The sequence below is a fragment of the Raphanus sativus genome, chromosome 5, assembly GCF_000801105.2.
Source record: "Raphanus sativus cultivar WK10039 chromosome 5, ASM80110v3, whole genome shotgun sequence".
Classification (NCBI taxonomy): Eukaryota; Viridiplantae; Streptophyta; class Magnoliopsida; order Brassicales; family Brassicaceae; genus Raphanus; species Raphanus sativus.
The window spans coordinates 37,621,122-37,637,351 of NC_079515.1; the positions used below are offsets into that span (position 1 = coordinate 37,621,122).

General features: G+C 37.3%; 5 protein-coding genes across 5 annotated transcripts; 3 read left to right on the top strand and 2 right to left on the bottom strand.

Annotated features, from left to right (window-relative positions):
• Positions 1-1,391: 1,391 nt before the first annotated feature.
• Positions 1,392-2,753, top strand: LOC108834471 (DNA damage-repair/toleration protein DRT100). Its single transcript, XM_018607809.2, has one exon. It carries the CDS (start codon positions 1,413-1,415, stop codon positions 2,529-2,531), a length of 1,119 nt encoding a protein of 372 aa, XP_018463311.1. The 5' UTR covers positions 1,392-1,412; the 3' UTR covers positions 2,532-2,753.
• A 140-nt stretch (positions 2,754-2,893) lies between these two features.
• Positions 2,894-4,768, bottom strand: LOC108834472 (nudix hydrolase 16, mitochondrial). Its single transcript, XM_018607810.2, has 4 exons — positions 4,395-4,768; positions 3,667-3,763; positions 3,507-3,590; positions 2,894-3,423 (listed from the first exon to the last, which is right to left on the bottom strand). Exons 1-4 carry the CDS (start codon positions 4,463-4,465, stop codon positions 3,151-3,153), a joined length of 525 nt encoding a protein of 174 aa, XP_018463312.1. The 5' UTR covers positions 4,466-4,768; the 3' UTR covers positions 2,894-3,150.
• Positions 4,769-8,378: 3,610 nt separating this feature from the next.
• Positions 8,379-8,608, top strand: LOC108836690 (dolichyl-diphosphooligosaccharide--protein glycosyltransferase subunit 4A). Its single transcript, XM_018609812.2, has one exon. It carries the CDS (start codon positions 8,379-8,381, stop codon positions 8,490-8,492), a length of 114 nt encoding a protein of 37 aa, XP_018465314.1. The 3' UTR covers positions 8,493-8,608.
• Positions 8,609-9,677: 1,069 nt separating this feature from the next.
• On the top strand, positions 9,678-12,278 carry LOC108836689 (heat shock 70 kDa protein 4). Its single transcript, XM_018609811.2, has 2 exons — positions 9,678-9,976; positions 10,435-12,278. The coding sequence occupies exons 1-2, from the start codon at positions 9,763-9,765 to the stop codon at positions 12,177-12,179; spliced, it is 1,959 nt and encodes a 652-aa protein (XP_018465313.2). The 5' UTR covers positions 9,678-9,762; the 3' UTR covers positions 12,180-12,278.
• Positions 12,279-12,397: 119 nt separating this feature from the next.
• Positions 12,398-15,465, bottom strand: LOC108858939 (uncharacterized). The gene is made up of 8 exons (XM_018632788.2): positions 15,358-15,465; positions 15,087-15,293; positions 14,033-14,769; positions 13,867-13,966; positions 13,575-13,634; positions 13,384-13,470; positions 13,202-13,309; positions 12,398-13,109 (listed from the first exon to the last, which is right to left on the bottom strand). Exons 1-8 carry the CDS (start codon positions 15,463-15,465, stop codon positions 12,792-12,794), a joined length of 1,725 nt encoding a protein of 574 aa, XP_018488290.2. The 3' UTR covers positions 12,398-12,791.
• Positions 15,466-16,230: the final 765 nt, after the last annotated feature.

A 16,230-nucleotide genomic window follows, 5' to 3' on the forward strand; every position in this document is an offset into this window, starting at 1 on the left:
ACGAGGCTCGCCGGACACTGGAGAAGGTGAAATCAGAAATCGCTTTTTTTTTCTCTTTACGGCGGCGTTAGGGTTTTCTCGACCCTTTCCTTTTTCTTTTGAACGTAGAGTTCTGCGCTTCTAGAACTTGACTACTACATACACTTTATGTACTAGGATTTTTCAAAAACACATATATGAAAATATGTTAAAGTTATGTGTATTTCAAGTTAGACTCGACTACCTTATATTATATGAAATGATAAAAGAAAAAAATAAAGTTATGTGTAAAAGCTTTGCAAATGTTTAGTGCCGTGTGTCGATCAGAATTATTTTGGAATTGAGCAAGGATATAAAAATGAACGTACCCATACATATAAAATAAGAAGAAGACAACTCCACGAGAATGGATCTTGACCCTTGCCATGTGGTGGGCGTTGAATCATGTCCTAACCAATACAACGCATATTACGAGATCTACTGATATGGGTCATAAATTCTGGAAAAGCTCTGATAATTTTGATTATAAATATTACTAGTATGTGCACAAAAAAAATAATATTACTAGTATTATGTCATCAAGGTTATATGTGAAATAGTTATAAAAACTACAAGTAAAATACTAACATCAAAGCTAATTCGATAAAATGCACCAAGGTTTGATAATATTATGAGTCTAAGATATTATTAAAAAAAAGAATCAAACAAGAAAAGATAAGAGATTGGACAGAGGAGGAGATGCTTATTAAATGCTTCTTCTGGAGGACCCCATGAGTCACATGTAAAAGTATTTATGGAGGACCAACTATATCTTTGGTTTATTAATTGTTGTCTCTAATTATTGGTAAATTATCATTCATAAATAGTCATATAATGCTTTATTGATGTGAAGTTTTGGAGTTATAGTAACTGAGAATTCAACATGATTGCTCTATAAAATGACAAATGACCCTGTGAGATATAAATGAAGATGTATTACATGGAAACTTAATGCATGTTCTTAGTTGTACTCACTAGTATTATACACGGTTATTTAGTATGTAAAAATATCAAAATCTCTGGGTGTTTGTAATGTTAACTACATATGACATAACTATAAATGCATTATTTTCGATTTATATGCTTAGACTACAATTAAATATTATGAAAACTGAAATTACAAATCACTGTGAACCTATTTTCACGAGATCAATGTTGGGAGTATTAAAAAAAGTAAAAACTGACATACACACATGATCCTCCTCTTTATGGGTAATACAATAAATGAATAGCATAAAAATACATTCGTAAAGATAACATATAGAACGATAACAGTAACTAGTAACATGCACATGCCCATGATACCCATGCACATGCAATGTCTCTCTTTTCTTGACTAAGCGTTTCTATATAACCCACACCGCTCTCTTCACTACTAAACATTTATTTCAAAAATGACAAAGCTGTTGCCATCGCCGTTTAGCTCATTACTCGCCGTCGTTTTCATCTCCCTAATCTCCATCGTCCACTGTTGCTCCCCTTCAGACCAGACCGCTCTCAATGCTTTCAAGTCGTCACTGAGCGAACCAAACCTCGGAATCTTCAACACCTGGTCCGAAAACACTGACTGCTGCAAGGCATGGTACGGTATCAGCTGCGATCCGGATTCGGGTAGGGTCACGGATATCTCTCTCCGCGGCGAATCTGAAGACGCGATTTTCCAAAAGGCTGGCCGGTCCGGTTACATGACCGGTTCGATAGACCCGGCGGTTTGCGATTTAACCGCGCTGAGTTCACTCGTGCTTGCCGACTGGAAAGGAATCTCCGGCGAGATTCCGCCGTGCATAACCTCCTTAGCTTCTCTACGTGTCGTCGACCTCGCCGGAAACAGGATCACCGGAGAGATTCCGACGGAAATCGGTAAACTCACCAAACTCGCCGTTCTGAACCTCGCGGAGAATCGGATGTCCGGCGAGATACCTCCGTCGCTGACGTCACTCGCCGAGCTGAAGCATCTTGAGCTGACGGAAAACGGAATCTCCGGCGTGATTCCGTCGGATTTTGGATCGTTGAAGATGTTGAGCAGGGCGTTGCTGGGACGTAACGAACTCACCGGGTCGATTCCCGGGTCGATCTCGGGTATGAAACGGTTAGCGGATCTGGATCTATCCAGGAACCATATCGAGGGTCCGATACCTGAGTGGATGGGTAAAATGAATGTACTCTCTGTTTTGAATCTCGATAGCAACTCGTTAACCGGTCCAATCCCCGGTTCAATTCTTAGCAGTTCCGGTTTTGGAGTTTTGAATTTGAGCCGGAATGCGTTGGAAGGATCCATACCCGACGTATTCGGATCCACAACTTATTTCATGTCGCTTGATTTGTCACACAATAATCTATCGGGTCGGATCCCGGATTCGCTCTCTTCAGCTAAGTTCGTGGGTCATCTAGATATCAGCCATAACAGGCTCTGTGGGCCTATTCCAATGGGCTCTCCTTTTGATCACCTTGAAGCATCGTCGTTTAGTGACAACCAGTGTTTGTGCGGTGGCCCTTTGATGAAGACATGTTAAAGTAATAAATAAGGCAAGTCTCGTGTCGCTCTTGTTCGTTGTATCCAGTTTGTTTATATTCTTCGCTTGCTTTCCTTTTCTTGAGATTATAAGCTCTATACAGCTAATCTGTTCTGCTAGGAACGAATGGCTACACCGTTCCAAATATGTTCCTGGTCTATGGGTATGGTAGAGCATGTATAATGTTATAAGCAATGTTATAGATCTTAAATGTTTTAGAAATATATGTCTTTTGAAAAATATTACAGCATTGGCATATGATGAAGCTATCAGAATCCTTAAAACTTAAATCTTCAACTAAAGTTATGTTGGATTTGAATCATGAAAAACAGCTAATAGCAGCATTAAAAAGGAGTTCACAATCAACCAACAGCAAACAACTCCTTCATTATGAATGATACTAAACACAATTGTCATGAGCTGTCTTTGTTTTCTTAATGAAATTGATGAAGACAACTATTATGGAACATGAAAATAACTGTTAACTTTTAAAACTTTGAAACTCCTATGTTTCGCAGTCACACCCTTCTCCATGCATATAAACTAAGAAAAAAAAAGTAAAAAACAAAATCGAAAGGAATGAAACCAACTTCAGAGTTTTTATGAACACTTATAAACTTCAATCTCCATCTGCTATCCCCTCTCCTTCCCCCATATTCTCCTTATGCCATTTACAGAACCCTTCAACCAACGCATCCTTCATCCAAGCGTGCCTGCAACTCTCTACAGCTTCTTCGATCGTCAGCCATGTCCTTGTTCTAGTCTTCTGTTCCGGCCACGTCTCCAGCTCTTCCTTCACATACAAGGCGTACATTGCCGCTTTACATAAACCTTCTGGGCTAAACTCATCTTGGTGTGTTTTGCTTTTGAACTCATAATCTCCCAAGAAATCCTGCAAAAGTAACCTTTCTACACATTCAGTACCACCAGGCTCTTGGCTAATAGTAGTAACTAAGAGCTCAAAAGTGTGTTTACCATTAAAATCCCACGGACTCCTGCTTCTTCCACTGCTTCCCTTACAGCAGCTTCCCTGACTGTCTCATCATTCTCCCACCCTCCCTACATAAATCAATCTATGGTTAACTTCAATTCAAAAGGAAAATAAAAGCAAGGAGGAACGGTTTTGCTTTTATACCTTGGGAAACAAAAGTCCAGGTCCACTAGATGAGTTGATCATCAACACTTGAACCACTTTCCCAGATTCAGAATCTAGATACCTAAACGGAATACACCTACAAACGTGTGACATTGAACTTGTTAAGCAAGTTACATCATCTCCAGAAAATAAAATAAATAAAGAGACAAGTAGGACTTAGCATGCAACATAGACCAAAACAAAGGCTAACGCATGTCAAAACTACAACAATCTGCTTGTTAAAAATCAATGCATGAATCCTCTCAAATAGAGATTCAGACCAGGATACAGACTGAACTCCAAAGAGACAAAACACACGACCCCAACAAAAGGCTAATACAGCTCTTCTTCATGCCTGCTTGTTAAAATTAATGCATGAATCCTCTTAAATAGAGATTCAGACCAAAGAGACACAACATACGACAACAAAAAGGCTAACACATCTCTCCTTATATTGTCTGCTTGTTATAATCAACGCATGACTCCTCTTAAATCGAGATTCAGACAAGACTAAGCAGACCAAAGCATGAACTCCATAAGATCATAACAATGCCGTAACACATCTCTCCTTCCTATATTATCTACATCTGCTTGTTAGAATCAATGCATGATCCTCTTAAACCAAGATTCAGACAAACAGACCAAAGCATGAACTCCAAAGAGACAAAACATACGCACGTATGTAATAAAAGGAAACCAAAGGTTGATTTTTAAAAAGAGCACAGTACCCGGCTACGAGACGCGAGCCATCAGCGTACCGTTGCTGGAGCCGACCCGTACGCGCGACCAAATCACACATCACCACGGAGATCACAAGAAAATAGCTTAGAGGAAATTCGAATTGTTGGCCATCGAGTTGAGAGAATAATCTTTCACAAATGCGACTCTTCTACCTCCACCATTGCTGTCTCCTAAGATTCCAACGGTTCAGAAGAGATCTCCCCATTTGATCTAATCTGACGGCTAGGGTTAGATCTAGGGTTTGGAATAGTCTCGCCCGCTAATAGATTTGTATCAAAATAAAAACAGAGAACACAGATTTGTTTTGGTCAACAATGGTGGATTTGATTACGAAAGAGCACAGAAAACAATGAAGTGATGATTTTTCTTTTAGGCGGGGCCACTCTGTGGGGGAGGAAGAAGCAAACCGAGAGCGCGAAGAACGGATCGGCACCGTCATCTGGTCACGTGGGTTATTGGACCCATTAGCCCATTTCGTAATGGGCCCACTGCTATAGTGGATTAGGATATTTAGGAGCTCTGCTTTTGTATAGTTAGGAACTTAAGATTCAGGAACAAAACTAGTTAGGTGATTGTGTTCTGTGGAGAAGTAGAGATAGATTATTGGCCTTTTGGTGTCTGAATGTTTGCCTTTATAATAGTTTTGTGAAAGAAGTGTGAACCTAACCATTGTTTTTTTTTTGTCATTTTTAAAAATAATTCTTTCTTTTGTTGTTTTTGACTGCCATTATCTAAGAGATAGTATATAAACTAACCATGTTTATGATTTGTCTGTACAAAAAGCCTGAACCTTCAACTTCAAGCTAAGAGATCACTAAACATCCAACAGAGGCAGAGAAATCATGCGTTCCATCCAACAGACGTTGTGCAGCTTCCGCAATTTATAAATTAAGTTTACAAGCCTGGCCCATTTTAGTTATTACAACTATATAAACCAGATGTCACATAATAAAAATGGGCCAGGCTAATCTTGTGAAAAGTAAGTCACGACGTTGTGCAAAAAAGTAACTAAAACGGGCCAGGCATATCGGAACAAATGCTGGGATGGGACAAAGGGTTCAAAAAAATCTGCAATAGACCTCTTTTTTTTCTATTTAATTTTCATTTTCTTTAAAAATAGAAAAAGTAGAGAAATGACCTTTATCCTTACAAAAGTTGATAAAATTACCAACCCAACCATTCAAAATTCGACCCAGATAATATCATCTGGATCCGGGTCGGATCTTTTCTCAATCCCTAACTTTTTTCTTCTTCCCTCTTTTCAAAATCAGATGGTTCAATTTCATCCAATTTTTCATCCCAACTTTTTTAAAAAAGATTCTCTTTCTTAGTCTGCATATTGTTCATCAACAATCACCATTTTCATAATCAATTATCTATCTTGTTCTTTTTTTTTCCATTCATGTTTCTCTCATCTTAAATTGGAATTTAAAAAAAAAATCTTCAGATTCTGGGTTCTATCATTCTCATTCCAAATCTATCAACCATAATCATCTTTGGTCAAATCGATCAACCCATCATCTTCTTCAACCAATTTTCTACCATTTTAAACCGAATATTCTCATCAGTGTACAATATTCACGACAATGAAGAACACAGAGTATTACTGATACAACTAGTATAACTACAAAAGAGTATAACTCGTACAACTAAAATGTGTATAACTGGTACAACTAAAATGTGTATAACTAGTACAACTACTACAATTTTGCAATTAATATGGTGATTTTTAATTTTTGTTTTCAGCGTATAAAGATATAAAAAAAAGAATGATGTAGAACCAATAAAACATATTCGTTTAATCTTCCCTCGTCTGTATGTATCAAAATACATGAATAATATATTTTTAATAATATTTGATTGGATAATGATTTTTTACAAGTTATACTAGTACTAGTTATACTAGTTGTACTATTTTGGGAAAAAAATCATCTTCAACTTTTTGCTCTCGAGGCCAAATAAATTAAGAGAAACTTTCTGAGTACATACTAATTGAGATATTTGATTGTTTTTTTCTTATATGGAATATCAAATTGGTTTTTTTAATTTATGAAATGTCACAATTATACCAGTAATACTCATCTAATATATAATTAAAAATTATATCAATTGTTTGCATCTCTTGGGTTTAGGGGTTGTACCAATATTTTCACTTTAGAGCTTTGTAAAAATACGTTTGATGTTTGTTTATCATAATAATATAACTATTATAGTTAACAAACCCCAAAAAGATGTAATTTTTTCATCAGATATAATTAGGAGATTCGTTTGTTTATTTCATATGTAAAACATGATTTACTAGTTGTGTTAATTATAGTAGCTACATATTATACATAAATGATAACATTTATGCACCTTTAAAATAATACTAAATAAAATAGTAAGTAGTTGTACCAGTTTTTTTAGTTATACAAACTCTACATAGTTGTACTAGTTTTTTAGTTGTACAAGTTTGTGCATAGTTGTACATTGGCAGTGAAATCGAAAAAAGTAGTTATACCACATAATAAATACAATTACATCAGTTGTACCACTTATTTATGTTTATATGCCTTTGCACGGTTACAATAAAATCATCAATTTCGTAAAAATACATTTCATGAATGTTTTCCAAAAACCAAGTGGACAAATAAGTTAACAAACCTTAAAAGTATAAGGTAGATCATGTAAACTTATGGAGTTGTGTAATATTTTTTGAATTTTTTTTCCAAAAATTTAAATAAATTAAGAGAACTTACGAACACATACCAATTAGGATATTTGATTGTTTTTCTCACATGGAATACCAAATTGGTTTTGTCATTTTCTAAAATGTCAAAGTTGTACCAGTTGTACCAGTACTACTCGTCTATATGTCTAGTTTTAGGGGTTAAACCAATATTTTACAGGTTTGTAAAAATATTTTTGATGTTTGTTTATCATAACAATATGGCTACTATAATTAACAACCCTTAAAAGTATAAAGTATATAATGTAAAATTAAGAGTATAATTTAGTAATTTAACAACAATATGAAAATCTTAAAAGATATATATGAAATGTTTGTCATCATCTACCAATTATGATATTTGTTTGTTTATTTGTTATATAAAACATAATATAATAGTTGTGTCTAGTAGTTATATATTATACATAAATTATAACATTTATATATCAATTACATAATTTTTAACATATTTAGTTGTACGAGTTATACTAGTTATACTAAGTCGAATGAGAAAATGAGATAAGAAAATTGTGTGGCTCTGAGTTGTTCACATGGTTGAGATTTAAAAAAATAAAATAAATGTGATTCGATGGCCAAGATTAAAACACAGAAATAAAATCTGATGGCTAAGGTTGAACCATCATTAATGACAAAAACGTCATTTACATAGCCTTTGTCCCATGTAGATTAAAATAGGTGGTGACAGATTTTTTTTCATCCATTTGTCCCATTCTAGATTAAAGTCCAGGCATATCTCGTGAAAAGTAAATAAAGAACCCCTCATCAGACATCATCGAGAGAGACCCTGAGATCCCATTACTTTGTTCTGTATAATTCGCTTCTGGACTGGTCCCTGGAGATCTGATCCTTTCCCATCGATTCCGTCCTTACGAAACGGTAAATCTTGCTCAATTTTTTAATATCTACGCGTCCTTTTCTTCAGAGATCTGATTCCAACACCTGTGTCTGGTTTGTTATCTGCTCAGTCTGAGTTTGTATATGTGTGTTGATGTGTTGGTGGTCCTTTGAATCTGACTCTGTCGAATGAACTGCCAATTTCTTCTTTTGGGTTGTAGATATGCTTTGAGTCTCAAATTCTTCTCCAATGTGATCCCATTCGTTAGACTCTGAGTCTAAAGATCCTGGGTTCGATATCCACTGAGATCATCTGTTTTGCTTGTTTTTTTTCTCTCAGCAACGATCAAATGGGGTTTGTTTGTCTTTTTTTTTATTGATGGAACAATGTTGTTTGTGTCTGGTGCAGATGATCGATGACCAAGACTTGGGGTTTATAGTCAACTCCCTTGGCATCTTCATCTTCGGGTTGGTAATTGCTTATCATTACGTAGCTGCTGATCCCAAGTTCGAATCCATTTGAGTGATGATGTACTTTTAGATGATGTAATGCGTCTTTTTTTTTTAACTTTATAATAACTGTATTTTGCTAAGATGAATATGTTGTCAAGATGCTCGTAAGCCCGTTTCACATCTTCATTTCTTCGCTTTTATTTAGCAGAGCTAGAATCGTTGATCTTTTAAACCTTTAGGCCCGCCGAGTAAACGCAGCTAAGATGGTTTAGGTTAGTTGACGTTCACATGAAATAGCAATAGCATGCAAAAATCTTTTTAACACAACCGACCTAAACGTCATATGGTTCTGATGCTATGAGAGGTGACGAGAAGCCAATAAACAAGTTATTTTCTCTAATTAGGACTTTAACATTGGGATATAAAATATGTCGAACCAAGTGAGCTTCTGATTAAGATCAATAAGCTAATCTTATTTCGTTCCGGCAACCTTAGAATATGTTATCCAATGATCAATATACGTCAAGCTCTGATTTTAATGAAATGGTTGTTCAGAAAAGAAAATGCTCTTTTTTTTTTGAACAAAAAAGAAAATGCTCTATATGCTTCTTCTTGGTTGTAGTGAAACCTCTTGTGATTTTCATGAAATGATTGTTCAAAAAAAGAAAAAAAAAACTGATTTTGTAATGATATATCTTGAAATTGATTTTTTTTTGTCATCCTTGAAATAGATAAATTGTTCTACTTTGGGGTCTCACATATATAAAAAGAAGTTTATTTACAACTTTATTGCCAATATTAATTGTAATTTGTATGACCATATCATCTTTATAACTATAAAAATCTAAGAGTTCGTTTATATACAAGTTTTTTTAATTATATTTTGTGGTAGTCATGGACTTTTTAAAATAAATAATGCTTTATTTGAAAAATTTGTGATATTTAAGTGTATTAAAAAAAATTATTATGTAAAATACAAAATTACCGTGTGTAAAACGGTCAAAATGGAAAAAAGAAAATCTCTTTTGATTGGGTGACCTAGCTAGCAACCAATCAAAAATGGTAGTTACACATTCTTACGTTTTTGACATGCTTAAATAAGAGACCTCTGGAAGCAGCTAGAATCAAAGACAACAAAAAAGGAAAGACTGGGATAAATAAGATCCAACGGCTGGAATCTCACCATCTGAACATTCTCGAACCTCGGTTCTTACCGACCCTTCACTCATATTTAAACACCTCTCCCCTTCCCTTACTCAAATCACAAAAAAACTATCAAAGAAGAAAAAGAAAAGTTCACACACATTCATTCACACAATCTCGATTTTGATAATCTAATAATGGCGGGTAAAGGCGAAGGTCCAGCAATTGGTATCGATCTCGGTACCACTTACTCTTGCGTCGGCGTGTGGCAGCACGACCGCGTCGAGATCATCGCCAACGATCAAGGCAACCGCACAACTCCTTCCTACGTTGCCTTCACTGACAGCGAGCGTCTCATCGGAGATGCCGCTAAGAATCAAGTCGCTATGAACCCTACCAACACCGTCTTTGGTACGTTTTCAACTCTCTTTTCATCTCAAAGTCCTAAAGCTCTACTCTAGTTTTCGAATAATAGTGTTCTAGTAACCGTTCTAACCGCCTATTTAGGTCCAACCGGTCTAACCGTCTATTTAGATCCAACCGTCGATTAAGGCGGCAAATCGCATAGACAAAATAATTTTTGGAAAAATAATTTTTTTAAATAAATCCATAGATAGCAAAATTTCTACAAATTATTTAATTAATTATATATTAATCAATTGTTCAATACTATTTTAAAAGGTTTTAAACGTAGCGATTTGCTTAGTTTAATCAAATTATGGTTTAGCTATATCCTAATTAGCTAGTTTAAGACTTGGCGAATTTTTTAGTTTCGTTAATTATGGTTTAGCTATTTCCTAATTAGCTAGTTTAATCAAAGCATATTAATAATCTGATACTGACCTGAAACAATGGTTGTTGTTTTGCAGATGCTAAGCGTCTTATTGGTAGAAGATTCAGCGACCCCTCAGTCCAAGCAGACATGAGACACTGGCCATTCAAAGTCCTCTCCGGACCAGCCGAGAAGCCGATGATCAGCGTCAACTACAAGGGAGAAGAGAAACAGTTCTCAGCCGAAGAGATCTCCTCGATGGTCCTCACAAAGATGCGCGAGATAGCCGAAGCCTACCTCGGCACCTCCATCAAAAACGCCGTCGTAACCGTCCCCGCCTACTTCAACGACTCTCAGCGCCAGGCCACAAAGGACGCAGGAGTCATCTCCGGCCTCAACGTGATGCGCATCATCAACGAACCTACCGCCGCTGCTATAGCCTACGGTCTCGACAAGAAAGCGACTAGCGTGGGAGAGAAGAATGTTCTGATATTCGACTTGGGAGGTGGTACGTTCGATGTCTCTCTTCTCACTATTGAGGAAGGGATCTTCGAGGTGAAGGCCACGGCTGGTGACACTCACCTCGGAGGGGAGGATTTTGATAACAGGATGGTTAACCACTTTGTTCAAGAGTTTAAGAGGAAGAACAAGAAGGACATCACAGGGAACCCGAGGGCGCTTAGGAGGCTGAGGACGGCTTGCGAGAGAGCCAAGAGGACTCTCTCTTCAACCGCGCAGACGACGATAGAGATCGACTCTTTATACGAAGGGATTGACTTCTACACGACGATGACACGTGCGAGGTTTGAGGAGCTTAACATGGATCTTTTCAGGAAGTGTATGGAGCCTGTGGAGAAGTGTTTGAGAGACGCTAAGATGGATAAGAGCAGCGTCCATGATGTTGTGCTCGTGGGAGGGTCCACTAGGATACCTAAAGTGCAGCAGCTTCTGCAAGACTTCTTCAACGGGAAGGAGCTTTGCAAGAGCATTAACCCTGATGAGGCTGTTGCTTACGGAGCGGCGGTCCAGGCGGCGATTTTGAGCGGGGAAGGGAACGAGAAGGTTCAGGATTTGTTGCTTCTTGACGTCACTCCTTTGTCGTTGGGTTTGGAGACTGCTGGTGGTGTGATGACGGTTCTGATCCCGAGGAACACGACGATTCCGACAAAGAAAGAGCAGATCTTCTCTACTTATTCGGACAACCAGCCTGGAGTTTTGATCCAAGTCTACGAGGGAGAGAGAGCGAGGACTAAAGACAACAACCTCTTGGGGAAGTTTGAGCTCAGCGGCATCCCTCCAGCGCCGAGAGGTGTCCCTCAGATCACGGTCTGTTTCGACATAGACGCAAACGGTATCCTCAACGTCTCGGCTGAAGACAAGACCACAGGGCAGAAGAACAAGATCACGATCACTAATGATAAAGGAAGGCTCTCCAAGGAGGAGATTGAGAAGATGGTGCAGGAAGCGGAGAAGTATAAAGCCGAGGACGAGGAGCACAAGAAGAAGGTTGATGCTAAGAACGCTCTCGAGAATTACGCGTACAACATGAGGAACACGATCAAGGACGAGAAGATTGCGTCTAAGCTTGATGCGGGGGACAAGAAGAAGATTGAGGATGCGATTGATCAGGCTATTGAGTGGTTGGATGGGAATCAGTTGGCTGAGGCTGATGAGTTTGAGGATAAGATGAAGGAGCTCGAGTCTGTTTGTAACCCGATTATTGCGAGGATGTATCAAGGTGGTGCTGGTGGTGATATGGGTGGTGGTGCTGGAGGTATGGATGATGATGTTCCTGCTGGTGGTAGCGGTGGTGCTGGACCCAAGATTGAAGAAGTAGATTAAGTTTTTTTTTTTTGTTGTTTCTGAACGTTGTTCCTTGCTTGCTGCTTTGTTAAGCTTTCTATGTTACTTGATGCTTTTGTGATAAAATCTCTTCTATTATTCCCGTTGTTTCTGAGTTCAATCACCGGTAAAAGTGAGTTTCTTTCTACAGTGAAGGATAAACCACCAACACACAAACTCACTCCTCAAACTCTCCACTGACCTAGACATGAAGATGGAATAACGAGAACGTTGGTCTCTAATAACATGAACGTTGTAGCACTAACAAGGACGTTTCACCATTGTTAGTGACCTCTGGATACACAGATTCATTGTTTGAGAAAGTTGTAGGTGTTGTCTGTAAGCATTAAGAACTGCAGAGACGCTAAGTCTTTCCTCCCAATACATTTCTTTTTATCTGCTTTGGCATCTTGTCTCAACAACTGAGATGAGGGCCGTCCTCTGTTTCGTTCCTCTGTTTGGGATGTGATATCCTCAGCCTTTGGTTTTTGTAAAGTATATATTAGTATTCAAAAAAATCAAATAAATTCACAAAATCAATTTTTCTTTGCACACACGTTGACACACATATGTAAAACAACATCATTCCATACGCCAAAATACACCATACATCTACAAAGGCAAGAGATATCGAAACTCGTATTCATGAGGCCTCACTTCCACCAACTTGTTCAAAGACTTCTCACCTTTCTTTTTCAACCACTCGACCGCTGTTTCCTTCACCTGCAAGCAACGTTGAACTGGAGGTAACTGGCTGCATATCCATTCAACTAACGACCCTTCGTCCTCTGCGAAATCTCGTAAACGCTTGTGCAAGAATCTCGGAATCACGATCTTTTTCCTCCCGGAGATACCTACTGAAGCTTCTAAGTACTCCGTTCTTGCTTTGATTAGTTGGTTCACCACATCTTCTGCTGTATAGACTCTCAGCTGTTTCATCATGTATAGAAAGATTCTTTGTTAGTTTTACTAGTATTGAACCAAGACTTATCATATCGCATGAAGAACAAGAGTGAACTTACAGCAGGGGAAGACCAGTCTCCACGACAAAGCACGAACATTAGGTTTGGTTCTATGCATCTGAACCCGTACCTTTTCTGCAACCTCACTTCGTTTTCACCACTTGAAACCTAGTGGTCGGATGAAAAGAACAAAATATTTTGATAAAACCATTCGTATAACTTCCAAGGATCAATATACTTACAGCTTCCCTTGGTTCGCATGGACTCTGCAAGACGGATCCTTCAATATCTAGAGCAGACAGTTGCGTGCCTCCCACGTCAATTGTTGCCTTATAACACAAGTAATTTAAATAAGTATGAGAAGTTTTTTTTTTTTTTTTTTTACAAGTATGAGAAGTTTTAAAAATGAATCTTTTTTTTATGTATAAAATACCATTTTGAGAATGGTCAGTAGTTTCTCCTTTGATGAAGGTAGTCCATGTTCTAGAAATCCCTGCAAAACAAATCAGGGTTTTCAAAACACTTGACTTTGTTTCAACTAAAGATGCATGTCTTGGTGAAACAGATTAGTTCCATTTTGCCCCAATATTTAAACCATTTTTAATACAGACATTGTTTAAATCGAAATATATAAAAAACTGACATCAGACCGGAGAAAGATTATGAGGTTAAGGTCTGGAACTCCAAAGAAAAGATGCATGTGTAGAGTTTTCGGAGCTAGTTACATTCATGACGCAGGCGTTGTAGGTATTGATCCAGAATGCCATCTTTTTCTTGTGGTTCAAGAAACTCAAATCAACTTTGCTCAATTTCTCCTTCAAAACCCTACAAATGTGTTTTTAATTAATATCTTGTGATCTCAGGAGATAATTAGGAAGGAATCTGAAGTACCTTAGATTGACAATAGAAGTTGAGCAATCAGACAAACGACTAACATCGATGGAGGTTCTAGTAATGTGGATGAAGTTCTTGTACTCTCCAATGTCTCTAAAAGAAGTCCCCATCACAACTCCATAAGGATCAAGATTCGAAGCGTTCTGATCATACACCGATTTGCGTTTGAAAGAAGCGTTCTTCAGGTGTGAGAGGCTCAGCTTTGAAACCGTTGTTCTTGACCCTTCTCGCTCGCGCGATGACCTGTTGAGTTCAAGATAGATTCCCATCAAGCACTTCACTAGATCTTCTGATATTCCGTTTGGTGTTGTCTCTTGCACTTTCTTCTTCTCTTGTGTTCTTGATGATCCATCAGAAAAAGTCGAAGAATGGATTCTCGATGAGAATTCCATGGATGATCCAAGTGATGCGTGAGTGCCAAGACTGTTGTTTTGAATATCCTTGACGAGATGAGGATTTTCACAACTATAGGACTTGTATCTTTGTTTTAGATCCTCAGATCTCGTCTTTGTAAGGGCAGTGTCAGCGTTGCAAGGAAGATGGTTCTGCCTTTGGAGTAGTCTCTTAGGAGTCATCGTCCTCTCTTCTTCTTCTTCTTCTTTTNCAAGATTGGCTTCAAGTTCTTCATTCTCTTTCCTCTCACTATGGACATCAAGTTTCAGGTCTTGGATTCGTTTCTCAAGGCAGAATATCTCTGCCTCAACCGTCCCTAGCTCCTCTATTAGCTCTTGAACCTATACAATCCCAAAAAATTTTGTTTACAACCTCAAAATCATGTTTTCTCGATGCACTAATCCTTTTTAATAGTTTGGTTTAAAGGTTCTGATACCATATTAATTTTTTCGGAGTTTTTAATTTAAAATCAAATGGCTATAAATAGACTGATCAGTCTTATATATATATAATTTTGCCTCGTTGAAACTCTCCAATGTGTGAAATTATATTCTTACACATTCTTTAGAGACTAATCTCAACATAACTCCGATAGTTTAATTTATTCATTCAAACAATATTTAAATGCAAAGAGTTTTTAGAGAACAAATAAACATGCCTGAGGAGGAAGAAGCAGTAAAGAGAGACGAGGCTGAGACATGACAGGACCACGAAGCATATCACGTAGGGCCTTGTTGAGTGCTTGCTCGTCCTCTAGCTCTCCTTGCATTTTCACCACATCTCTTTGAAGACGACGTTTTTGTTTCTTCTTTAACAAGTCTTTCTTCTCTTCTTCGCTTTTATAATCATCCTTCACTTCTGCTACCTGCCAAATAATAAAGAGATAAGTGAAGAGTCATCAGAATTGTATATGAGTTTTTGACTCTTACTTGCTGTTGCGATTGCTGGCGGTTTAGACGGCGATGATGATCAAGAAGAGCAGCTACGCTGTTTTGATCTTTGGTTTCTTCTTCCCCAAGTAAGTCTTCGAGTTTCATTTTGTGTGTGTTATGGAGTCTTGACAAAAACAAAAAAGCAAACTAATCATGAGTTTAGAGAAGCTTCTTACAAATGATTAAATGTTGGGAGATATGAGAATTTAAGTAACAATCGTGCCTGCGATGAAGCCTTGTGTTGATTCAACATTGGCTTGTAATTGTTTTTAAGATTAAGTGAGAAAGTTGTCATGACGTGAAAGCCATCAACAACACATAAGAGATTTGATTGATACCGGTTAGAGAAGTCAATTTCAATTTAAAATCAAATGAAAAGCCTTGCAGATTTCTTTAAGAAGACAGCACAACATGGCTTTACCACCTTTCATTTGACTAAAATTAAAAAAGTATAGTGGTGGTTGCCATTATATTTGTTTTTAACATTCACTTTCTAATTTCATTATAATTTACGACTACAACATTATTGTACAACCGAAGTACTAATTTCTAAAAAAAAAAAAAAAAAAAAAAAGAAGTACTAATTTCTTTGTAAATTTCAACTTGGTTTATTTTTTCATTAGTTCTTACACTCAAATCTCATATTTCCTAATGTAGAAACATAAAAAGAAAACTACTAATCAAATTATTAATAGAGAATAAAGACTTCCATGTTTACAAAAAAATAAAAAATAAAAAAATAAAGACTTCCACAGTGGCTGCCGTCATATAATATACTGAGCATAATTAAAAATTGGGTTCGGTAAACTAGTTTTGATTTGGGGTTCGAAATTTGGTTCAATTAAAAGATACCGCATCTAACCGAAACCT

Excerpts from the sequence above, each read along its gene's own strand:
- LOC108834471 (XM_018607809.2), top strand. The coding sequence starts at position 1,413 with ATGACAAAGCTGTTGCCATCGCCGTTTAGCTCATTACTCGCCGTCGTT.
- LOC108834472 (XM_018607810.2), bottom strand. The coding sequence starts at position 4,465 with ATGTGTGATTTGGTCGCGCGTACGGGTCGGCTCCAGCAACGGTACGCT. Across the intron at positions 3,591-3,666 it reads CTGGACTTTTGTTTCCCAAG|GGAGGGTGGGAGAATGATGA; the intron begins GTATAAAAGCAA and ends TGATTTATGTAG. Across the intron at positions 3,424-3,506 it reads GAGTCCGTGGGATTTTAATG|GATTTCTTGGGAGATTATGA; the intron begins GTAAACACACTT and ends TTACTTTTGCAG.
- LOC108836690 (XM_018609812.2), top strand. The coding sequence starts at position 8,379 with ATGATCGATGACCAAGACTTGGGGTTTATAGTCAACTCCCTTGGCATC.
- LOC108836689 (XM_018609811.2), top strand. The coding sequence starts at position 9,763 with ATGGCGGGTAAAGGCGAAGGTCCAGCAATTGGTATCGATCTCGGTACC. Across the intron at positions 9,977-10,434 it reads CCCTACCAACACCGTCTTTG|ATGCTAAGCGTCTTATTGGT; the intron begins GTACGTTTTCAA and ends GTTGTTTTGCAG.